Genomic DNA, 26,662 nt, shown 5'->3' with positions numbered 1-26,662 from the left:
ATTCTGTTGGTTTTTCATCGTGGCTGGGCTCATTTCGCTCCCTGCCACCCTCGTCTATTTCTTACTTTAAATACTTACACTCATCGTGATCTTTGGCGGTAACAGTAAGTACGGTGTGTTGAATGTCTTCATTTTCGTCTACTTCGGCTTCGTATAGGGATTTGTCGAAATAGGGTGGATTATCGTTCTTATCAGCAATTCCAATTCGTATGAACTTTGTCACTGTAACGAAGAGAAGAAGGGAAAATTGCTATGAAATTTTTTGTAATATGATAACGATGGTTTTTTTGCAATTCAATTTTAAGGCGAGGTGAAAATTCATAATGAGGAATTGAATGGGAATGGCAATGGGCGTTTGGTGAATCTTTCAGTAGGAAATAAGTAATAAAGGCTAAAAATGGCTGTTGTTCCGCTTCTAAGGTAATGGCAGAAAAGCTGAGATTAGGGTTCATCACAAAAAAAAGAAAATTGCGTCGTCGGAATGTACGTAAAATCAACCTAGATAGAATTCGCCCCAATAGAAACTCTGGGACGTTCGTACACATTCCTTAAAATATTTATGGTTAGTATTCGAGTAGATCCTCAAATTGTGTATGGCGAGGGTGAAAAGTCAACTGTGAATGTCCTCTCAAAACTGGCGACGGTTATTCCAGAATAACTCAATATAAGTACATATTAATATGCAAATCCTCTCAGAAATGTCACACAATCCTTGAATGTAAGAATGGCACCCGATCCCATTTTCATACGTCTATCAGAATGCGCTCTTGACTCACTCCCTACGGACATCCTCCGCAATTTCCTTCCTGCATCAACTGGAATTCCTACTCGGTGTATTCATTCGATTCTGAATCAGAGCCGTAGGGGGCCTACCAGCACTGATCTGACGATGAAGACTGAACTAGATTCATTCGTATTACTCACATACATATAATATTTTACATACAACTCCTGTGCCGACGTCTCAGTTGAATAGCGCCTCGTCCTGCTCAGAAACCGACTTTTCACTTTGTGATGATTCTACGGTTGGCATCTGTGCATCACGTACGTTGTACGGTCACATACAGACCCTTACAAGAAACGTTCACTTTTCTCTGGAAATGATTAAGGTTGACAGGCGACTACGAGACATGGAACTCATCTTACATACATAAGTGACGTTCCATTCCATAATAATAGGATACAATTGGGGAAATGAGATTTTTTTCTGTTTTGTAGACTGGAAGGTCTAAAGAAAGTGGTGATGCGGAGAAAGTGACTTGACTGAGTTTCTGAAACTCTCGGGCAGAGTTGTGAAATCTTAAGTAAATAAAATTTATTACATTTGATTCAAACATAACAAAGTCAATTTAGTAAATTTCATGGGATTTTCCATATAATCGTATGTTGACAGGAATCTGCACAAATATTGTCCACAGTCTGAGGGATGTTACGCTGCAAATCGAGTCAAATTTATATCTAGCAAAGCAGACGTAAGAACAAACAGAGCAATTTGAGTATTTCTACTTTTGGAACGAGTTCTGAAATTAATTAAGGAATTTGAATATTTGTTGTGTGTTGTCTTTCTTGAAATAGCGTTTCTGATGAAGATATGGTTGTTTAAAAGCCATTTAAATAATGACAAAAGCACAATCCAAATGTAATATTGCCCAGTTTCATGTGTCTCTACTTTCCCAAAAACAACATGAATTATTTCTAGATTCTATGGCTAACTCTTAGGAGATAAGGCCAGGGCAACTGGATAAAACCGAATCTTCACCAAACACCTCAAAATACATTTGAGTTAGTGCTTGTCATTCATGTTCCTTACTAAATTGCGTACCTGATCCTAATCCTTATCACAAATCAACGAAGCAAGCAAGTCGGTAGCGCAGCCCCTAGGGCATACCCGAAGAGAGAACAACAACCAAGAAGATGCATTCCGCGAGGTGGTAACCAAATAGCACGGAAAAAACGAAAATACAACAACAATACCACAAATTTGACAAGAACCTTTGAGACCTCACTATAGTATAGCCAACTGTAATAATACCGGCTGCACCAAAGGAAAAGCGAAAATACAAAGCACGCCAAAAGTCGTTCTCTTCAAGCCAAATGATGGGCGATGTTTAAGGTAAGCCTTTTTTGAAAAAGTGTCCTCACTAGTCAAGTGAACCTGCCCACGAACTTATGAGCAGAAGTATTGTGACTAAAATTATTTTCAAAAAGTAGTCACGACGCAATAATGACCATCGATGCCCTTCAATTGAGGGTTTCGCAGTCAGTATTGAACCAACAGCGATTAGATCCGAGTACCAATGTAGAATTTGTGGAAATTGTTAATCTAAAGGAGTAAAACAATTGGAGAGTGTGTGCTTATAGAGTTTAAAACAGTGAAAATAGCGAAGTAAAACGGGAGTTGATTGTAGTGGCCAAAGCAAGGACAAAGAAGCATTAACAAAAAACAACGAACAAATGAACATCGCAAAGAAACAAGTGGAAAAAAAACTTGAGTTCAGAAGAAGATGAACCGGCAGTTCTATTAGACTGCATGTCAGCAGTCTGCAAAAAGAGCGAACGGAGTAAAAGAAATATGCGGATTGTATTGGAGCACTGGCCGCCGTACACTCGTTCAAGCAAACTCATTAGGGTTAATAAGGTGGCGAATCAGTAAACAAACTATTAAGTACTATACAGAAACACCAGATCGTTGTTCTATTAATTAACTGATAACCATTGTTGGAAGATCTGAATGTGCGAGACGTCATTTGGTAATAAGCAGGTTCAGTCCAATCTATTCTAGGATTCTTGAGTGTGAGTTGGCGCAGTCAGTAAGGCGAGAGGGCGGACCTGTAATCTTGGTTTTACAAGTCGCCGACTGTGATTACGGAAAAGTTCTTATTAAGGAAACAAACTTATCGACATTTAGGCAGAAACAATCCATGTCAACACTATAAAGGAAAAGGATGTTGAGGTCAGCCTACATCAGGTGCACATAACAAACACCTCGCGTTTAGACCACCAGTTATGGCATGATTCGGTAGATGTTTAGATGTCACCATAGTAGGCTACTGATTCCAGAGCTCAGGAAATGAATCTACACCGCACGTTGATACGATCTACCTTAGAATCATCGCGCATTTTTTATTATAAGCACTTATGGCTAGGAAACTACAACCCAACTATGCCCTGGCATAACACATGGTAGTTAGAACTATAATACAATGTTCGCTGTGCTGTTGCCAATTAGTTTCTTTCACGTTAATGGTTCAAACTATCAAATCTCGAAAATTTCTTTTGGAACAATGGCCTAACTGTGAGACACAGCAAAGATCAGTCTTATTTATGTTGCAAATGACAGGAGATGAGCGAGAAATAAAATCAATAGAGTTTACGCTCTTTAACGATTATTCCATGGTGTCATGGGACATCATTTTAAATTAAATTCAACCCTGGAGTCAAGTACTCTCGGCCATTCTAGTGTATTTGGCTGTCTATAAAACAGACAGCAGGCTAATGCCAAGCTACATGACTGATCGATTAGTGCAAAATTTCGAACTCTTGGCCTCGTTCGAGAGAAGAATCCTCCGAAGAATTTTTGGCCCTCTACATGAGGATGGACGAATCGGTAGCCTACATAACGACGAAATCTATGAGCGATACAATGGCCGTCAGGTTGTGGAAAAAATCCGGCTCAATAGGTTACGGTGGGCGGGTCACTTAATCCGTATGGATGAGGATCATCCAGCCCGGAAAGTCTATAAGGGCAATATCTATGGTAGAAAAAGAAGACGAGGCAGATCCTGCCTAAGGTAGAGCGATGGCGGATGTCAGGCCGCCAGACAGCTTTTAGGGATATCGAATTGGTGGACCTCGGCGCAAAACCGAGATGTCTGGAGTTGCTTACTAAGGCAGGCCTAGACCGGACACCGGTTGTTGCGCCGTTGATGATGATGATGAGTGCAAAATTTGTAATTTAGCGGCAGAAAAATTGCATTGTGATAACGCGCGTCTAAATAATATCACAGTCAAGGATGTCCATTGCCGCTGGAAGGTATACTTGCTACGTTTATCATATACTTGCACTGCATCACACTTTGTTATGATATTGACTCATCATCGCACCTGTATCAAGAAGTAGATGCGAGTCTCACATGTCTTCCACCGACCAGAATGGATACTGCATATCTATGAACTGCAAATAATTTGTATGCTTCCGGCTTCTTTGGTCACTTATGATTTCCCCAATTTGTGCGGTGAACATCCTCCTCCTCACTTGGTGGTGGAGGAAAAAATAGACTTACCTCAAAATACTGTGTCGATGTTAGGCCTTGAGATTACAGTAGTGGAATTTTCCCAATTGAAGCCCGGGAAGGCTCTAGGCAGTTACGATGACTGTGGTGCACAAGGTTTGAGCTGTTGTGCACAGAAAAGCGCATTAACTAACTATCTCAATGTTTCCATCAATAGTCAAACCATTTCATTATTCATCATTTATTCTACCGAAAACAAGTGAAGAACGTTAAAGTTCCATATGATTGGATAAGATAGAAATTACTATTCAATCAAGGAAAGATACTTCCTTCGATTTCAGACGGGAAATTCTTTTTAAAGAATACCAATGAAGGGTTGAATTTCCAGAAGTTTCACATGTTAGGTAGGTGACTCTTCAAGATGGGATGGGGATAATATGAATGGGGCGTATGGGACGAAACGAATAAATTGATGAGAACGAAGCCAAGTATTCGTGGAGCCTAGCCAAGCGACCAAGTTAAGAAAGTTAAACATTATTATAAAAGAAGTGGAAAACCCGCAAGTTAGACGTTTCAGGTATGAAAGGTTTCGTTTGTTTCTTATGTAAGTATATTTTAGTGCAGAACTATCCCACCTAATAACATACATGTGCTTGCCTTTGTCTCGTTTGCAAAACTCGAGCTCAAAGTCTATGAGGAATGAATGGCTAAGAATCTAACTCTCAGAAGCAAATTCCGGGCAAACAATGATGAATGTTCGCTCTCCAGGAAAAACAACAGCACACAGTGCCTGCTTTGATACAAATTAAACCACTATAAACCCAACCTTAAAAAGCCAAGCCCCCTTCGTAAGCTAGCCGTAACCTGACCCTTTGAGAGTATAGTACTTATTAACTCGGTTCATTATATGTCTGCCTGTCCGTCTCTCACACACACTTCTCTCAGAAGCGGTTATACCTATTGACACGAAATTCGGTGGAAAGGTTGGAAATGTGAACCCCAACGCATGCGGTGAATTAAATTACTGTAAGTTGAATTTAAGGGGGGTCAATATCCGGCATATTTAAAATATATACACTATGAGCTATGTATGCATGGAATCATCGTGTACTTAAATATTCTTTCATTATTTTTATTAACAAAACATTCCATACCTGAAGCGCTGAGCTTCCGGTTTTCAATTTGTTATCTAGTCAATCTTTGACATGCTATCACAAACGTCACCCAGCAAAGCAAGTGTTCTATATGCAAAACTCATGCCAAACTACAGCGCAGTGCCAGTGAATTATGAACACCGTTGATTTCAAGGAAACTATGAAATTCAATCTATAATATAATATAATATGATCTATACTTAAACGTCTTAAACGATGGTCTTCTGCTGTTTAGACAACAAATGAAAGCAAATGGAGATTTCAGATTACCTTTTTGCAAGTCAATGCACCCTTCTATGCCCCACAATCTGTCAAGGGGATTTTGTCCAGTCGAAACATCACCGCCCTTCCTTGGTCACCAAACCCTCCTTATAACAACCCAATCCCATGTTTATGAGAGACGAAACCCTACGAAGAAAGTTTTAACACAAAATATTCGCGAAGCATGCCTGGGCAATCAACTTATCTGGTAATACCTTGAATCTTGTGGTTAGAGCATACCACACAGAATTGAAGGCATAATTTGAAACGAGGGTAAATAGACATAATATTAACAACTTTTAGATGAAAATAAGTACCGGAAAATAAAATATAAAATCGCCCACCTTAAAAGATTCATTACCTTTTTAACCTTTTGGAAGCATTTTATTTTATTTCACAATTCAAAAGGCAATACATCCAAACTCTCTAACTGTTCATTATTCGATTGCACTGCACTGTAATTACCGGAAAACACCAAAAAGCGAATATCTACCTCCCTGAAACTTTAATATATGCAGATAAAAAACAACTGTGTGGGCTTAGGATCCCCCATATCCCAAACAAAAAACAATTGCCTGCCTTTTAATTTAAAAGACAAACTTTTATTCCAAAATTGAGCACACAAAAAGTTCAAAGAAACTACAAATTAAATATAATGTCCTCCGTCAAGTAATCCATTGAGCCATAACGCTTCAAAAAAGTGGAGGATCTAAGAAAAACTTTCCACAAATTGTGGACGTTATTGCTTTTAAATGACGCCTACATATCATTTAATTGATATAAAAATCCTTTCAGCTAAAAGTTCAAAGCGGTAGAATACTGTTATTCCCAAAATGAAAGTGTTCGTCGTCAGCATTATTCGCTTCCGATAGACGTGCGATATCATAGGCGTCAACGAATCACAATAGACACACAAAATGACAGTTTTTAAATTGCTACTTACCGTATCTTATCTTGACTATTTGAACCTTTATCTTCAGTAAAAAGTCTTTCAAATTAAGGAGAACCTTTCCATTGTACATCCTGCCCTCCCCTCATTTCCACCGCTGGTGCTTCGCCTGGCGCTATTCAGCGCAGTTTTCCTTCATTCATTCATGAAGTATCCTAACATTTTAACTTTTCGCTTTGTGGTAAGGAAAAATTCTTTTTTATTTTCCTGCTCTCTTTTTTTCATTTCTTTCAGTGTTGCTTTAAAAAGGAAAATTTGTGAAGAATGAAATGATGACTATATTGGTTAACTAGCGACCGACCGGTGTATAGGAACGTAAAGCCGCTCCTTCGATTTACTGTGGCCATTGAAAAGCTGAAGTCATTGAGTGCGTTCACGGGTGTTACACAATGTCCTTTCCTGGGCGCTCTTCGCCTCGATTCTCTTCTCCGGGATCATATTATATTCAATGGACAAAATGAGAAAAAACATGTTTAAGAATGATGGAGAATAAGAGAACAGAGTCCGGCACCGCAGGACATTTCAAGTGAATGGTGTGATGATGTTTGTCAAGAAGTCCTTCCATCTCTTGACAACGAATGATAAGGGAATTTAATAAGGTCTTTTAACGACGATAACGGTTTCTCAAATTTCCAAGTCTATGTCTATTTTGGCCCGTTTCTTACATTTCATTTCAACATGGGCTTAGTAATGTTTTTATAATTACCGTTTGATAAGGGAAGTCGAATCAATGTTAGTCATAAAAGTCGTCATATTCAATAATGATTGAAAGCTTGGAAACGTTCGAAATCGGTACCACCTTGCTTTTGTTGATTCGCTACTTATTTATCTTATAACCTTCAACACTTAATGAAATTTCGGTCGAAAGAATTTCAATATTGTATTCATGACAGCAGCTGTGTTTTCAATCAAAATCCATTCCCACCAGTCAGAGAGAGTGTAGAGGTGTGAAAGTGGTATTAAAAAAATCGGGAAAACTCCGCATTTACCGAACAAAACTTGTAACCCTTCGTGCAGCGAAAATTCAATTTCCTTGATTACTCGTCCACCGCGGTATAACCACCGTTTTTCACTTCTCAGTCAACTCGCGTGCTCACGGATTGCAATCATTAATCCAGGAAAGTCCACCAGGATGGTTAGTTCACTCGTGAATAGTTGCCTCAAATTATTTGCAGCCACTTTTCCAAACAAATTTAATTTGTTCCACCTATCAAATTCGTGTTTATTGGGGCCATCGCCACTACCACGGTGAGAACCATAGCTGTGCTGTTCTCCTTTACGCTGTAGTGTAATTGAAGTTTTGCGGTATGTTGTATAATGACTACATGGTTCATACCTATGGACACGGGGACGCTTTGCAGGGTATTTGTTCATGGATGTAACAATCACCACCCGAGGCAACACACGGAAGAAGACCGCACTGTATTTTAATGATTGAATGCAACCATCCAATACAGAAGAGGACATTTTGCTGTGAGTGGTTTGACTGTGATTCTCGGTTTTAGCTTTCTGTACAAAGGGGATCATTTGATGGATGTGAGCTCATTAGGGAATCGTTAATTTGATTGTTGGTATATAGAACCACCACGATATCTGATTATGTCCATACTCCTTTCAATAGACATATCCATTCCAAACTTCGTTATAAGCTTCCCAAGTAGAACTGTACTTAACAACAAATATGGTTTGAACTCATAATTACAGAAGATGCCAGAGGCACTTCAAGTAAAACAAGTCGGATTTCAGGGTATGAAGGTTTTGTATTCATTTTACATGAAGAGCTTTCTATGCAAATTTTTCAATTCATAAATAGCTAAGAATTCTAATGTACCGTGTTTTACTCCTCGCTTCCCTATGTTTCACTCAATATCAGAAAAAGGATCAGTTTGGAAAGCACTAATCGACTCCTTTCTTTTGATAGCCCTCATAACCATGTTCTGTAAAAAAAATTCCACACCGCATCCTCTTTCGCATTTATGGGGGATTTCCCTTAAACCCAATGCAACATGATGCCATTTGTTGCAAATAGGGGACTTACATATTACATGTAGATTTACACATATTGAATTGGTACCTCAACTCCTGACTTAAGCAGCATGGGCGAAAGCGTCACTACAGAATAACCTCCTACTGATTCAAATCCGCCTAGATTGATATCAGCAAATCAGCAACGATTGATAATGCTGGCGATTGCAGGCACAGGATGCCCAAAATAGAAAACCTATAAATCTATCTATGAACAAATCGGAGACCTGTTGTTTGAAGTACAAAAGGTTTCTTTCTTATCTAAACCGTTTATATGCATAGAGCACCAAGAAGAATCTAGTTGTCGAAGGTATCATTGACAATGAAGCGCTAATGAAACGTCAAAAACGTCGGCATAATCTGCCCAAAATAAGCACTCTTAGGACTTGCAATGCTATTCTTCCGGGTTGATGTGATACTCCCTCTGGATTAAACAAAAACAGGCCCGAATTTCCAAAAACAGTAGACAGTGAGAAGAAGCTATTTTAAGTTTTGACAAATAGATTAAACATAGTATCGTGCGAGAGTCAAATTTATATCACAAACATCTATTAAACAAACATATAGATACATAGAATACAGGGCCCTGAACAATAAAATTAGCATCCTTTGCCGTTTTTCAAGAGCTAATTAAACTCTTTCATAAATAAAAATGCTAAGGGAGGACCAGGATAACTATCTGGAATGACTTTCGTCAGCCACAAGGCAAGAGCTGAAATGTAGCGAAAATTGACTGTGCAAATCCGCCAGCACCTATGTGCAGCTCAGCTGAAGTGTCCCGTGAACACGCACTAACTTGTTTCTATGTTAATCTCGAGATGGTGCGTGTCATCCTTTAAGTGCATTATTCACAAAACCCATGTGCTTAAAGGCATGTTACGTCTGGGACCGGAATCAAGATAGATCTGTGATCCACACTGAAATTTAGAAATAAAGTTTATTACTTGAATACGCGCTACTCTCGTGAAGCCGAGATTGCGATCGAGGAACGAGCAACAACGGATTACATCCTCAACCTCATTCTTTTTCATCCTTTAGATGGCAGAGTGACATACGAGAACCACCCAAGCTTGGTAACACCCTGTCGCAATATGCAGAGAGGCCCCATGAAGAAACTGTTCATTCCTGTTCTGCCTTATATAGTAAAATGTTCTGTCTACTCTTGAATAGCTTACCATAAAAAGCTGATCATCCTTATTTGTTTTGTGTTGAGAAAAAAATTATAAACTTTATAAGGGTAGACCACTGATGCATCTGGAGATACGTTCATGCACTGAGAACTATTTGTGTCATAAACTTTAGGTTTCGCAAGGGAATTTTCCAAAAGTCTCTAAAACGTAGGCCTTGTTGACTGGATTCTGAAAAGTTTTGCCATCCGAGTGTAGGGAATTGGTTTTCCTTACGTTTGTATGAATTATTTTTGGTGTAACTTTTTTGGAAGTTGAAAAGTGAGAAGAATGCGATTGTTGATCTGCAGTGGGGTGCAGCACCTCGTTTCCCTTTTTCTTTTCGGAATGCTCGTGTCGGAATCCCTATTGTAAATTAGAAAAACATCTTTTCTTCGTTGTCGACTGGTGGCAAGTATTCGGTTGGTAATGGGGATAAGTAGCGTGAAATTGGGTCCAACTGTCTCCATCAATTTGCCTCCCGTCAGATTAGAGAACATTAAATTAACGAAAAATATGCCGAGATTTCGTTTTCATCTTAAACAAGAAGGAATATATGGTTTGTAACATTTGGTCGGGTAACTGGGGTGGCAGCTAGGTGGTGGATCCGGCGATAATCAATGGTGCATAGCCATCTCAGTCAGATTCCAGATAAAGAAAAGGGGATTTTCTGTCTTGTCGGACAGTTGAGAGTTGTAAATTTGGAAGTGGGAAGTCTTTAAAATCCCCTGTACTTTTTTGAGCTCCAAGTTTCCATTTTCTTTCATTTTTCCTTTCGTTTTGAGATGTTCCTCTTATGATCAGAATCTTCCCTTAAGAGTCCTGTAGGGATACCCAGCCTCTGCGTTCATTACAACTTCCTTCAAGGCGCCATTGTTTTTGTCAGAAAAGCGCTCAAAAGCGGATTCTTCTTCGTATCTACCAAGGAAAACAATCGTAAGTATATGTCGTTCGTAACCATTATTGGTCAATTCATGACATTATCGTTTGGCCTATGAAACTCGCGACCTGTTTTCCAACATCGTCCTTGTGGTTATCAAGTCTGTTTATATACACCAAGCTTGTCGGGATCTGATAACCAGAAGGACGATAATAACATAAATTGACAACCCTATTGCTTTATGAAAAACTGTAAAGAATCCATGAGAAATATGCTGAGGGTTTTTAGTACTGTTTACTCTTTAGTGGAGTACAGGGTATCCGCACAGTCAGTGCTTCTGTTTCATAATCATCACACTTAGAGCTGTATCAATAGTAAGCTCACAGCAATGAATACAAGGCGAACACAAAGGCCCATGACGGCTGGAATTCGAACCCAGAGCAGTGAGAATAAGGAGCTGACGCTCTACCCGCTCAACCATCGCATCGGCTTTATGATAGACATGTCGAAAAAAGGCGCCGTGTTGCAAATTGGATTTGCAAAGATTTAGGCGACCAGCGTTCTGATATCAGCACTATTGTCACAGGGTGGATACTGGACATCTATTTTAATCCAGTGAGACTCCGATCACGACAAACTTCACGGCGGAAGAGAACTATGTGAGTTTGGAACTCAAGGTCCTCGGGATCATTAATGCTCTAAAAGAATTCACAGTATATTTGATAAGCTTCTTGTATGTGATCGTCGCTATCACGCGAAGAAGCTAACCTCTGGCGTGATGTGTTGAAACTCTGGCAATACAAAAAAAAACCGAGATATGCGGCCGAAATAGAAAAGCTGCTGAGCTGAAAGAATTAATAACTTTTGCTTTTTCCACCGAATTTTTATCCAATAAAAGAACTGGTATTCTCAATTCGTTTAATTTCACTCTTACGATACTTTATTCTATGAGTCTTAACATCTTTCGATGCGCACGTTACACTAAAGAATTATTTTGCTTTGCACAGTCTCTTCAAGAAAACACAGGCCTCAAACAGTAGAGAAAGTCATATTACCATTTCATTCCTAACAACTTAGTAGACCGCTCTCACTTTTCCATTCCACTCTTGGGACATCACTTTCAGTAGTCATTGACTAGATTCTGATTTTGAGCAATCGATTCTGAAACTGCCTCTCTGATTAGATCGCTAGCATTGACCTTTAGTTACCTGTCAGGCACGACAAGGACATTCTCTATAGTTCTGACAGAGCATACCGGTCATATTGAATATTGGACAGATTATACTTCTTTATCGGACCTTTGCAAAGTCCATCTAGATCCTAAATTTCGACATGTAACCAACCCTCTGCAGAAGTTCGGCGAGGATTATATCGATATCTTGTGTGTTCCAGGGCAAGCCTTTAAGATTAGAAACGCTGTTTCTACAACTATCATCACTTCTAATTATCGGGGTGGCAGAAAATGTGAAATTACGGCGATAGATGAAGGTACCATATCTCGACTACCCAAGTGTGATCTCCTTACTTATTTTCTCGCTCAAATTGTGTACATTGGGTAAATTAACGTAAAGCTTGGAAGAAGTATTTTAGATTTAGATTAGCTCCATCCCGATTTTCAAAAAATGAAAACATATTGAGTTATCGTATCTTCTTCTTCCAGGTGGTCAGCCTAAAATAATCCAATGGAACACTGCGCTATTAACATCCTTTTCCCTTTGCAGATAGTGGCACACATGATCCCAACAATAACTACTTTACAAAAACATCAAATAATTTAAACTTGATATAAAATATCCAGCATTTCTGGACCCCAATTTACCTTTGCATTACAAAACTCCCAGAAAGCTTCCGACTCAAGGAAGAAACAGCTATTTTATCCTTTTCGGGAAAATTTACGACTCTACTTTTGGCTTAGATACTTTTCTCTCTACAGTTCATATGTATGCAGATACATACTTATATATATATAGTATTTATATGTGCATACTTGTAAAGCAAAGAACAAATCACGGATTTCACGACAGCAAAACATAATCAGCCTAACTTGTCCTGAGCCAACAGGGTAAACACCCGAATACAACAAATAAACCCTCATTATAAATTCAAATTAAAACTATTCAACTAAAATTTTTTCTTTCATGGTAGGACATTAACTCTCATGAAACTCAAAAGTTTTTGCAAATGTCCAGGGATCAGAAACTGAGAACTCTGCACATACTCGGCAGCCCCAACTTTTTTCTGTTGTCTGCCATTTCCCATATAAATTATGCAACTTTTTCAAGCCAATTTCATTCGTCGGACCAACAAGAATTTGAGTGTTATATTCCAGGCACGAATTCCCAAAGAGACTTGAATAAGGATATAAGCGTAGTCGCAATTTCCGTTTTCCATTTAACTTTCTTGTCGTCCGAATTTATTTGCATCATAATGTTTATCACTTTTTTCCCTTTGACACACATTAACCTTCTAAAATCCTTTATAGCTCCCATCTTGGCTACCGTGTATGTCCGAAATGTTTGATCCTTAATCAACAATTTCTGGATTAGTGCCGTTGTTTTTCTCGGCCACACTACAATATAATCAAATGGGTATACGTAGATACATATTACGAAGGTCCTGTCTTTAAGCAATCCAGGGAGAAATGAATAACGAACAAAGGACAAAAGTGATCAGAAAGCACAAACTAATTAGTACGTACATTTGCTTCGTAAGGAGAACAGGTCCTAAAGAGAAAACGTAGGTAGATTACTCGGGAAGAAATTGAATGAGTATGGGATTGGGCCTTTAACGAGCTACGTGATCACTTCACTGAGCTTATCTAAGGACTAGTTTTCTATCTATTTCTGCTCCCTAAAGGAACAAAGGGAAAAGGGTAATAATATCAGATGCGACGACGGTATTAAGGATTACAGATCTAACTGTAGGCAGAATTGTAAACAAAGACACAGATAAAGCATACTAGGCTGCATGAGAACATGTACGTTTAAGATAGCCATCACAGTACATGTTACCAGCATTCTCCAGGCATCATAAATTAAAGTAATGAATTTCCGCTTCGCCAGCATCTTTGTGTGATACGAAAGGAAAGGACGCAGTAGAACTGTATAGTCAAAATAAAAACGATGGATTTTGTTCGGCTTTATGTATGACGTACGTAGGAGCTATTGCATGGATATGTTGCTTTTCTGGTAAGTTTAATGCTGATGAATGAAGGTAATTACCCTAAATGGAGCATGACCCTGTTGCAACAGTCTGTCCCTTCACCATTCGAATTGCCTTCAGTCTATTGCAAATTCATTACCCATTAAACAGGTTTATTGGGAGTAGTCCAGAGGATTCTGGTAGGATATAAATATGTACTCAATTCGTAAATGGATCGCCTTTATTTTGGGTAGACTAAGTCATTTTTCATGTCTGATCTATTAGTGGCCTGGCAGTATAGCTGGCGAAATGTTGATTTTTTGATATTTAAGAAAATTGTCAAAAAGAGAGAGAGAGAGATTTTCAATCTCAGAAGAGCCGAAACTAGCGGCTTTCTAGTTCACAACAGTTTCTTATTTTTCATTCAACAGAACGCATTTACTTTGCAGACGAATCACTCCAAAAAATAACAACCCGAAAACTAATCAGAAAAAGTGAAAATTATCCAAAAATTTATTTTTATTATTGATAGGTCTAGGACAATTATTTAATGAACTAGTCTAAGTCAGCGGAATTTTTGATTAATTTATGAAACTAGAGCAATTCTTACGAAAGTTCGAACAACAGTTTTCTAATGTTTGAAGGACAGTTGAGTGTTTTTGACCTTCAATGACTATTTGCTGCAGATTCAGACAGAATCACATCCCAGATAATTAATTTTTCAAACTAAAGGGTAATATGTGTTTGAGGGTAGTATATGGATTCGGGACTTTACTTCAAAATAATTTGAAAGTAAAGCATGGTAATTTTAGACGGATAGCTCTACTTTCAAATCCTACTCTGAACCCACGATGATGACCCGAGAGGCCCAAGAGAGAATAAATTGTGAGTTCTCTGTGAAACAAGATAGGCAAGAGTCACCTGGTCCTCCAGGGTGAGTGCTTTGCAGCAGATCGGCAACATGTTTATGCCACAGGACGCAAAAATGAACCTTAGGCTGGCTCAGAAATACAACAACGATCGTGGCAACGGAAAAGGAAGTACAAAATTGGAACCTAAAACGCAGCTACAAAATTTAGGCTTGCTATCCTGTTTTCAACGGGAGAAACGAAAAATGTCAGTCAAATACTAAGCGAGATGACCGCGTTTATGGGTTACATTCGGCGTTTATGGGCTACATTCCCCCGTTTGCAGGTATGGGGAGCCCCCCCCCCCCTTAAACTCCACGTAAATTTATATCACTGATTGTATGCGTGGAATTTCATAGTTCTCAGACATCGAATTGACTCTAATAAGATATAGTAACCTAAGTGGCTACCTACTAACAGAGGTTCCCAGAATATATTGGATTACGTACAGGACTCCTCTGCAAATATTTAGCCACTCTTCAAGTCCTCGGCCCTTGTAAGTAACCAGGACCTTGGATTGGACGGAAAGTTTTTTTATGAGAATAGAAAACAGTGATACTTTATTGATATAAGTTAGGAAAAGAACTAGGTGTTTTTCCTTATACTGTATATATTTTTATTTTTCTCCCGCATACAATTGTTTCGGAGACCACGTGCGTCCTAATTAGTTAACCTATCTTAATATCGTAACGTTTTAGCTCTACTAACTACGTTATAATTAATTTTCTGATTCTTCCCATATTTCCCCCTACTTTTTTTTATTACCTGGTGCATACCTTTTTTACCAGGGTCATTGCACAGTTTCCTTCGTCGTGATTTAAGGTTACCTGCCCCCTTCTTTGATGATATATATGCTTTCCGCTGCATCAAACATATGCCTTGCTACCATTGACTTGATGTTTCGAGGGTCGTCGCTTTTTCGTTTATGGCACTCTCTTATGTGTTCCACGAATCTTGTGGTCACTAGCCTTTTAGTCTGACCAATATATATTTTCTCACATTCTGCACAGTTGACCTTATAGATTCCACTCATCTTTTGAGAGCGTATTCCTTATTTTGCTCGTTAACGATGGGTCGCTCTGATGCTCGCTCTGATAGGAGCATTATCCCTTTCTTTGTTGTTTGTAGAGTGTTGTGTGTTGGTCCCTATTTATTTTCTTTAGTTTTTTTTGCCTTAATAAGGAACTCCGGACATCCCAGTTTTGTGCCGAAGTCCACCAACTCGATATTCCTAAAAGCTGTCTGACGTCCTGAACTACGCCATTGCTCCATCTCAGCCAGTGCCTGCCTCTTCTTCTTTTTCTACCACAGATATTAATTACCCTTATAGACTTTTCGGGCTGGATCATCCTCATCCATACGGATTAAGTGACCCGCCCACCGTAACTTATTGAGCTGGATTTTATCCATGACGAATCCAAAAGCGGAATAAATTGTCGGTCTCAAAACAGGGAACCAAACAATTGTTATAGCTTGCAAGACAAAACCCTAGCCCTCGGCTTACAAAGTCTTATATTACAGGATGTTTTAGCTATTATATAAAGCGCCTCGTTGGAATGTGTAATTATAGAACTATCATTTGAATTAAAGTCCCTTCTATGTTGGCTCTGTAAAGAACACTATAAAATAGTTGAGTATTTGGAATAAGTTACCAACAAAAGATTTCGTCAATAAAAATTGACAGTGTCAAAAGCATATTTCCAGAGTTTTAGGGAGCGGCTATATTTGAACTAAGTAGAAGCAGAGCAAAAGAGCTTAAAATTCCACACCGCTTTCAGTCAGATTTAAAAATGGCCAGAATGACTATTCGTACTAGGTTGACTGAGATGAACCACGACTGCCGAGACATCTCAAAAACTAGAAAAGGCGGTGAAAGTTGATGATGGAAATCCACCTGGACCTAGCTCCCGAGATCGACTACTTTACACTAACTGAAGTCATAATCTAAAAATAAAAGCTCACTGGTTCCTTAGAGTTTCTGATAAAGTGACAAGTGGCTGCTGCGTTTTCATGCCTTTGTGGTTGCCAGGTAAATAAGATGACAAAATAAGTTAACATTTGAGTAAACGAAAATCGTGCATTGTGTCATTTCTGTTCAACGCTGCTAATGGCCGTCCAGTCAAATTTCACATCTTGGAAAGGGGTCTTCAGCAGATCAAGATAACTCAACGAAGCTGAAATCCACCTGATTTGATTCAGGTTCTACGACACCCCAACTGATAAAAGCAGCAGCAGCAGCAAAGATGGACTACTCACTGCAGTCGAGATAGCAGCAAGCATATATACTCAAAACGGTATCGGTATTGTTATTTCTGAGAGTTTCATGGTTAATACCAATTAACCTTTCTGTGCGACCCATTTGTTTATTGTTTACACATTTAGACAGGTAGGGACCTGTGGCGTCCTTCTTCAAAATGAGACGAAAGTATCTTACTCATGCCGATCGAGCTTCGAAAAGACAAAACATTGAGTGAAAGACACTATCGACAAAGCATACCACACAACTCTCAATGTCACCAAACCAAATAAGATCGATTGTTTTTCTTCAGGAACGAAAGAGTACAGGCGGGTGTATCACAAATTTCTTGATGTTGCTCCGAATAAGAGAAAAAGGTCGGGGGTAAAGCGAAGAACTCGATTAGCACTCGTGATGGTAAACGAGAGAGGTTTTAGCTAATTCGATACCAATGACAACTTCCAATATGTTGATGATAACAATGGCAACTTGTTTACCGATAAATGAGGAATGACGGAGGGATACTGCATTTGAGCTCTGGAAAATGGAAAGGTAAAACGTAGCACGCTGCTCAGTGAGTTGTTCAAGCGTATTATTGAGGAGAAGAATCTAATAGGCAAGACAGAAGCACATGCTCCGCGTTATTCGTGACCAAACTTTTGGTCACATATATTGCCGTCGGCGATTTAGAAAAGATGTTCAACCGCCTGATATGCAAGGTCATCAGCAATAACATTTAGTACCATCCGCTAGATTAAATTGCTCTATTGTTTCCCAGGAAGCAAATTCCAAATAGTATAGACTCGACACAACCATTCCGTGTTCCTATTGGTATTTATCACGGAGGAGTCTCCTTGCCACCCTTTTTCAATAATCAATTCACTTAGGATCCAACGGGCTTGCGTCTCACGGCAAGAACCGTCTTGAGCAAGATCACCTCAGGCAACACGCTCTACGGCTGATTAAAGTAAACCTTTTCTGATAACCGACGTCGATGGAAGATATAACCACCGCTTAACGTTGAACAATAATTTAGAAATTTTTTCCTGAGCATCGGAGTCATACCTTTACCCTGTTACCTTCTCTATTAAAAGAGTTCCCACGCTCTATGGAAGTATTCTTCCACTTCCAAGGATTGGCTATATCTTCTTGATCTACCATCTGTGTGGGGCGAAAGCATTTAAAACGATACAAATATTTTAATCGTCGGCAGGAGACAGACTTGTATCCCCTTGCAAATCTATCTTCGAGAATCATTCCATATTAAGTGCTTTTGAGGAACCTTTCGCGAAATTCATTTGTTATTCCGACTTCTGTTTATTAAGAATGCTCCGGGGCTACAGCTTCCTGGAGATTGGCATTGACAGATCTTCCTAGGTAGTTGCCAACAATAAAGTGAATTTTCTTATTACTGTATAATGAATGAATGAATTTAGTTACCAAGTAAATGAATAAATTGCAAAGGGGAACTCGTGTCCCTGAAGCAATCTGAACAATGTGCCAGCTCTTGTGTTTGTCTGCGAATGAATGGAAAAGTTCGTTCGACGGTCAGTCGCTGGCGAAGTTGCACTGTCAAAGGGGAAGTGTCTAAATATTGTTCCTATGTAGCCGTGCAAATGTGATGCTTGGGTATGTTCATAAATAAATGATTTTTTCAAGTCCCAAAACTTACATTGCAACTGCCTAATCCGAAAATCACACCAAACTTGCAATTCAGCCTGACAGACATAAACATTTTCGCCTACATACCAGGCAGAAGTTCACTGCAACTTCCTCCATTAAACATTTGCCAGACTTTAATATGAAAATATTCCGAGCATATCAGCGGCACGAAAACATTCCACAAATTTATTGAAATACTCCTTTCCGTACGATGTGAAATTATATTATTATAAACATCCACATCTTGCAAATCATATTCCCTACAATGTGGAAAAACTTCTCACTTGAGTCCCGCTTCAGATACTTTTGCCTGATTTTCGCGGGAGTATCCTTGTTGGCATTCATTCATTCGTTCCTCCATGCGAAGATGAAATTGTTCATAAATATGATTCTTTATTTTAACGAATGCGGAATGTGTAATGCATAAAAGGAGGACTCGGCAAAGCTGGATAGGGGGCTCAAGAAATTTATGGTTCAGTTCTCCCTTAATTGAAATCCTCTTGAATCGTTTAGATTGTCATAAGGACGTGCACAACATGATTAACTAAGTAGCAATTCAGTAGTTCAACAGCCTCGTTTTCCGTTTTAAGGGATGCGAGATAACAGAACATTTCTGGGGAAGATGATGAGTGCTTTGCAAAATTTAATTAAATGGGAGTGTTGGATAATTTCAAGAATTTTTCAATTTGATAACGGAAAAACTAATAGGAAGCGGTTGAAAATTTACACTACTATGGCGTACTAGGGACAAGGGCTATGCCGTTTTAGGTGTTGACATATGTGTAAGTGATGTAAACCTCATTAAACTGACGATATATTGTCAAAAAATACCCAGTAGTGTAGGCAAACCTTAATGACAGTTTTCCGAATTAACACATCTGAAGCACGTAATCAAAACACGGGAGGGCCTCCATTTGTTGGAAGTCGCTAAGAAATGGAATATTTGAACGGATTCCGGAAAGACTTCGTTCCTTTCTGTTGATACAAATATCCTTTTCACCCACACATCGCCTGCATGTAGCAGCAAATAATCACAAAACTCTTGATCAATACTGTTCGTAGATAGCAGGACGAGAAGGAGTCAAAAGCGACGTTCACATCATTTAATTTAGTGGTTTGGTCTCCACAAAACAGACAGTTCCGTTAACATTTTGTTGCTTTTCCCTCCCAACCAAACTTACATATCTTTTCTACCCGTCATATTTTTTTCACAGTATGAAACTCAACAGTTTTTCTTCGTACTAACCAACGTCAGTTGCAGCAACTTAAAACACCAGAGAACAGCAACCGATGCGAGGAAAATACGAAGAAAAGCGAGAAAATGCTTCTACGGAAATTGTGTTGTTTACCGTTTTTGGCAACTGAGAACTTTAAAAGAATCGCAATTTCTTATGAAAAGGTAATACTTTCGCCCTTCCTTCGTCTTAAGGAAGTTGTTAAAATAAAGTAGAAAAGTTACCGTTTTACTGGAAAAATCTAAAGAGTACGTTCTAGCTTTGCCGGTATTTGTGCTCCTTCAGTGCTGACTTCTACGAAAACTTCTATCCACAATTTATAGTTCGCGAAATTCGACCGGTTTGGTAGCTTACTGAAGAGGAAGCAAACAGAAAAACCTGAAGACAAATTTTCTAAAGAGACGGGATTCCAGGTGATTTCTCTTTCTCAAATTAGTTTATATTTAAGACGACGGTAAAACAGTTGAAAATCAGTTGAACAAGTTTAGAAAGCAAAATGGAGAAAACAAAGGAAATCATTCATTTATCACAAATACCAGAAGTTCCCTGGTTCGATTCGACTAGTAATGCTCCACAAATGTATGCAACATTTGATAGGTACAAATACGAAGAGGAGTTCAGTGGAAGAGTTTTTTTACGGAAGTTTTCCGGTGGATTACTTTCTGAGGTAGCTGAGATGATTACATACTCGTACATCTGGGAGAGAAAACTGACATCGAACGATAAAGTACGAACATTCTCCTTACAAGAAATTTTTCAGGAAGTAATAAATAAGTGAAACAAAGTTTTGATCGCTTAAGTGATTGGATTCCTGCAGTCACGTAAGCGTGTATTGTACATGCAGGTCTTGCATCGAAACTGTTAAGGATCCTTTGTTTTTGGAAATCTTCTAGACAGTTGTTGTTCAAAGATCATTCGACTGGAATCAGCTTTGATAATTTCATTCAATTGGAGCACAAGTAGTGATGTGAAATTTCTTGAAGTACGGAGAATTTGCTAGTAAAGCTTCTATTCGTACCAAATTTCTCGGTTCTACAGTATCTCGTATAATTTACTCTTTATTAGTCAAAGTACCATCACTGAGTGAGTTGAAGTTGCAGAGCGAATTTAAGTTGGACTTTAAATCCAATTTCGAAATAAGAAGAATGCTACTATTTAATTATCGATTAGATATATGAATAGTCAAGAACTTAATTTTATAGCAAACGAGTTTCCATTTTTTGTTCAATAGATTTTCAGAATGAGATTTTCCCTACTTGCTATAATCATAGGAACTTTTCGACTCATTATTTTCAATTAGTGTTAAAAGTAAAACGTATCTTAAAAGGATTATTTATTAATGTTCCTTTTGACACATGCATTCTGCATACCTGGATCTCGTGTCATTGATTATAACTAATATATGGATTGTAAATAAGTGAACGACGTGACAGAAATGCTTACTGAGAGGGATAATAAAAGGAACGAAGAAGTCAGTTTGTCTCGCAAGCAACACAGAAACTTAGGCTCGTAATTTGGATGCAGACAGGCCGTGAAAAAATTACAACCCTTGCTACTATACAATAGGACACTTGTGCGTCAAGCAGTAAAGCTACACGAGAAACTCAGGAAGCACTTCTTCATAATGAAGTGTAGATCCAGCCAGAAGTCAGTGAATAGTTTCTTCCGCAAGATGGGAATGCGTTAGAGAAGCAAGTTGAGGTTAGAGTCAGAACGCAAGAGAAATCAATGGCATGCAAGATCACAGACAAGATTATTTCTAGGAGAGATATCTGCATTGCGTTGATAAAGCAGTTCAATATTAGTGACTCAGAACAGAATACCGATAACAGGATGGGGAAACCATGTGGAGGTAAGCAAGCTACTACATTAGTTTGGTGATGGAGGCACAGATTCAGCGGTTGGGGGCAGCAAATTGTGAGCAGTATCGAAATTAAGGTAGTGCTACTTGGGTAAGGAATACATGTATCAACACTGCGATATGGGCATCCAGAAGACACGCCATACAGAAGAAGAAACAATTACATTTTCAGAAGCCGGTATTATTACGGCAAAAACCAACGGGGCTTCATATCTATAGATGCTACTTCCTTTTTCGTGCAACAATAAAACAATATGGGAGGATGTAAGATAGCTTTATGTTGGATGTCAGAGACCACAGCTCAAAAATAATTGCCAGCGATTCTAACTGGCGAGATTTGGAATGAGGAATCCGAATGGCGAATCCTAGGGAGCAAATTTTAATTGAAACCTTCGCAGAACCGAACAATATATTACTAGGCAGCCTTCGATGTGTGTCTATCTTCCGAAACAAAATGTTAGGTTCGACCTCGATTGGATTACCTCGTTGATGGAAGGGATACTGCGGCGGGCGAGTGAGCACTACATCCATAACGACCACTAGGCTACCTTTCTTGACATTGAAAACGGAAGAAACGACAACTGAACTTTCGAGAAGAAAACATCCTGACAGCCCTAAAAGAATGTCACCATGGCTCCATGTCGGCGGATAACTGAGGCATGCACCATAAGTAAACTGAAACACTATTCTAGAAAAAATCGTCATCTGCGAACGAGAAGACTTTGCCAAACGGCAAATGAGAAGTCGAAGCATCAATAGTTCTCTCCATCCAAATCATATAGAAAAGCACAAGCTGTTATGCCTTGATACTATTTGAGCCTGTGGAGCGCTGCCTGCACGGTTGTCACTTAACGATCCAGTAGAGATTGGAGATAATAGAATTGCCAAAGAAATCATTTTCAATATTGTTAATCTAAGCACTGTTCAATCAAAGCGTCTGCCGACACATGCTCGCCGTTTATTATTAGTTTGAAGGCTATGTCACACTGTTAGCCAAAGTCTAGCGTATTTAGAATCTGAATCTTGACGAGCTGGTACAATTTACTTCTTCCAGAATTAGAAAATACTGTTTTCCAGATCAGTCAATTGGACTTGTCCTAATGATTCTTGATCAAATCAATCCCTAACATAAGGCAGTCTACAGAACTTTTCATTATAGGTGTTCACTGAGTACTGCTTCACAGAGGAATGTGTCGGAATATCCAAACAACTTGCCTCTTGTCGATACAATGTCCAAGCAACTAGCTGCAAAGATAAAAGTAACTATGTGCAATTCGTGTCAAATTTAAGTTATCTAAAGTTTGGCTTGCGGACGCCCTCCAAAAGCGGCAAAATTGACTCTTTATATAATCCGATGGTTATTGTTTATCCAATCACTTACTAAAGGCCTAAATGCTCAACTCCAAGTGGAAAAATAAGTCCGAGTTAATCAGAACGCTTACGTCTATACGAGGATATCCTGTGTGTTGGAATCCAAACTGGACTCCGAATAAATAGTAACTGGTGCAGGAAGGCGGGGCTGCACATAAATCCAACCAAGGCCACTATAGAACCATCCACTACGAAACACAAGCTTGATAATCTGAAAGCCATTTAACGCGAGGTAAAACGAGAGCGAAGGTTAAATATTTGGGAATTACCCCAGACCAAAAACCACTCTGGAAAGTTAAATACGAGTGCACTATCTAAGAGCATCAGTGAGGCGGGGTGCTGGGGGTGGTATTCCGAATTACTGATAAGATACCATGGCAACCAGGTTCGTTTCGATAAGAAGTTTGAAATATCCTGGAACTACAGGCCAAATTAGGAAAATGTGGAAGTGACATACTGACTGACGGAGCCCTTACAGCAAGGGGAGTAGACGCCAGAGTCATTATTCCACGAAAAACGGGTTAGCATAGTAGTATCTTCCAGGCGGAAATATAGCAGATAAATGTACCTCGACAGGAAATTTAGAGGGCAGAACATCGCTATTGTAACCGACAGCCAAGCGGCAATTTAGGCACCTAGGTATATCTGGGTGCCTTACCAGTCTGAACACACTCGACCCGCTCAATAAGGTCCGGATACTCTGGGTTCCAGGCCACATTGAGTTTGAAAGCTATCCTACAGCGGACGAGCTGACCAAGGAGGGCAAGGATATCACCATATGACATTCTGTGGAATCGGGAGTCGAAGTTACCACGAATAAAACGGTCCAGGGTGCTCAGAGGGGGAAAAATTGTTTAATCCTTGGGAAGAGGAGCCTCCAGATCTAGACTTAGTGGTCACTGCAGGCTAAATTCTCACTTGGACAAGCTAGGGATATCTATGGACACTATCTGCAGATTCTATGAGGAGAGTGACGAAACTTCCACATTTGTGCAAAGTAGGATGCGACACCCGCGAGAATACCTAACACCAGGTTAAAAGACTAGGAATTAGGGCACTTAATAAGGTTTCTCCCACTTACAGGCTTAAACGACATAGTACAGTTAATATTTATACTATAACCAGTAAAGGGCAGAATAGTGCTTTTAGGACGCAGTGCGACGTCTTTTGATGGTTGGCGAGATTTTTATAAGGACGATTCTTCTATATGGGTGCCAAACATGGACAATGATCAAAGTGATGGAAATAGTGATACGCACTTCCGACTGACGAATTCTTTGGAAAATATTTGGCCCAACCTAGTATGGAGGCGCGAGGCGAATGTCATACAACGAGAAGCTGCATGCTCTCTTCGAAAAGCTTGAGCATCAAATTGAATCAAGCTGAAGAAACATGAGTAGACCGTCACATCAAACGAATGGGCGTAATAATAGTACTGAAAAGCCATGCACAAGTCTACTGCCTACCTCGCCAAGTCACCAGATCATAAAAACCCAGGGAAGACACAAATTATTCGAATGGTGCAGACATTCTGAGAATATCGAATAGAGAGACATAGTCAGTTGATCGGGAGAGCTGCAAGTGATATTTATATCTAGTGATTTTGTTTCAAGAACAGCTTCATCCTTCTGTTTTTAAAGCTAGAGCAGCCCTTGTAAAGGGTCCAAAGTTCTTATGCCTGGTAATACACATTGCTTGGTCGGCGTTGTAATCCAACATAGCTTTAAACTGAAAGTAACTTCGAAATACAAATAGCACTATGTGTATATGATACATAGAACTATTAGTATTAAGTATGATAGATTCATTAGGTTACATGTGCCAATTCTTCAACATTCGACCGCTTTGGTTCAAACGTCGACTACTGGATGAGACCCCGATACTAGTTTGCCTTTCAGAATCAACTTACGCATGCCATTAAAAATTGATTCAAAAGGGATTGCATCAACGCGTGGAATCATTCTTATAAATTTCAAATTCAATCACCGAATTTTATGGAGGCGCACGTGAAAAAGCAGAAGCTGTCACAGTTATAAACGAAGATTGCATATTGCGTTGACAATATCTGAGCCATTTGTGGTTAATTTTATATATAAATCTGAAAATATTTCAAAAACAGCTATCCTAGGGACTGATTTTAATTGGATGCAGTCATGTTTGTTTACACAAGACATTCTTCTTATTATTGTAGTTGAAATACTTTGTTTCAGAGAATAATTAATTCAACACATATAATTGATAGCAAGCATGTCAGAAAATATTCAACTCCATTAATCTTCTCAAAGGTTGTCCAATTCGCAAACCTTATCATGTATTTACCAAAAAAAATGTTTCTGAGAAATCCGGAGAGATTTCGTCCGTCTGCAAATGAATCCAACCTATGTTCAAAAACCGAACCTGCCAGTTCGATAAAATTCAATAAATCACAATCAAAGAACGACTACAATGACCACATATTCAACAGAATGTAGAACGAAATCTTTCAACACTTCTACTCCTCCGGGACATCGCCCCACTGGCCACAAGGTCGCTTATCTCTCATCCATTGAGGTTATCGCAGTTACAACATCCTGGATATCATTCAATGTTCCAAGCCTCCCTTTTCGTCTCCGGCCGGTTGGTATGCGATGTTCAATAGCTGACATGGGCTCAGATGACTTGTGTGGCTTTGTGGCTGAAATTTACTAGACCAGGCGACAATATAAATTATATAGCTGACATGGACAATTAAGGGAATAAGGAGCATCATCACCGCAAACAAACTCGTGGGGATTGTCTTGGGGTATAAATATATTTAAAAGGCTTTGACATGATACGGAGAGGACTATCTCAAGCACTTCCCATTCTATGAGGATAAGATTACAGTCAATGAAGAAAAACAGGAGAGAGACGGGTGACATATTTAGAGTAGTTATTTTTCTGGAAAAGTTGGTCCTTTATCTCAATGTTGATACCGCATATATGGAAATAAGATAAGAAGTTAAATTTTGGTGTAAAGATTGCGTCTGGTGTTGGCATTCAAAGAAATATCCAAAAAAAATCGGAATGTTATCATAGTATTCGTGTTTATTTAAGTTTATGAGAAGTAATTTCTCAGATATATGACTGAGTTTACAAAAAAAAAAGAAAAGAAAAATCCAAATCTCAATTGGAAAAAACATCAAGAATCAAGAAAAAAACAATTAAAATTAAACTAAGGAAAATAATTCTGCCCCACTTCGTGGAGGAAATCTGTTAATCGTTGAAGCAATTTATCTTAAATCTAAAAGTGCTTTCTAATTTACATTTTCAAGAGTCATGCATATAGATGAAATGCATGCCTTTATCGCCGCATACTCTGTAGGCCAAGTGCGGATAAATCTACAGGGCAAATGTTCCTCGAATAAAAGGGTCAACATATTTTGAGCAGATGTTGATCATGATTCTCGATCAAAGACAGACCTTTACGAATCAATAAGTGTTTGCCCGAACTAATTTGCAAACCCCAAAACACACGTAGCTTCAGGACTTTTAGGAATTTGTTAGCTTCATTTCACTGAACTTTGCTACTATTTAGCGATTTCTGTTTTCATGTGAAGAGT

At 39.0% G+C, this 26,662-nt stretch overlaps 1 protein-coding gene across 10 annotated transcripts in view; it reads right to left on the bottom strand.

Annotated features, from left to right (window-relative positions):
* LOC119647833 (neural-cadherin) overlaps positions 1 to 26,662 on the bottom strand; it is a 1,165,868-nt gene that overhangs the window by 181,919 nt on the left and 957,287 nt on the right. For all 10 annotated transcript variants that reach the window (XM_038049090.1, XM_038049099.1, XM_038049114.1 and 7 more), the window contains one exon: positions 79 to 222. In XM_038049090.1, coding sequence (XP_037905018.1) covers positions 79 to 222 — 144 coding nt within the window. The remainder of the gene's footprint in view (positions 1 to 78; positions 223 to 26,662) is intronic.

This window comes from Hermetia illucens, chromosome 1 (genome assembly GCF_905115235.1).
Source record: "Hermetia illucens chromosome 1, iHerIll2.2.curated.20191125, whole genome shotgun sequence".
In the NCBI taxonomy this organism is placed as follows: domain Eukaryota; kingdom Metazoa; phylum Arthropoda; class Insecta; order Diptera; family Stratiomyidae; genus Hermetia; species Hermetia illucens.
This window is presented reverse-complemented; position numbering and strand designations above follow the sequence as displayed.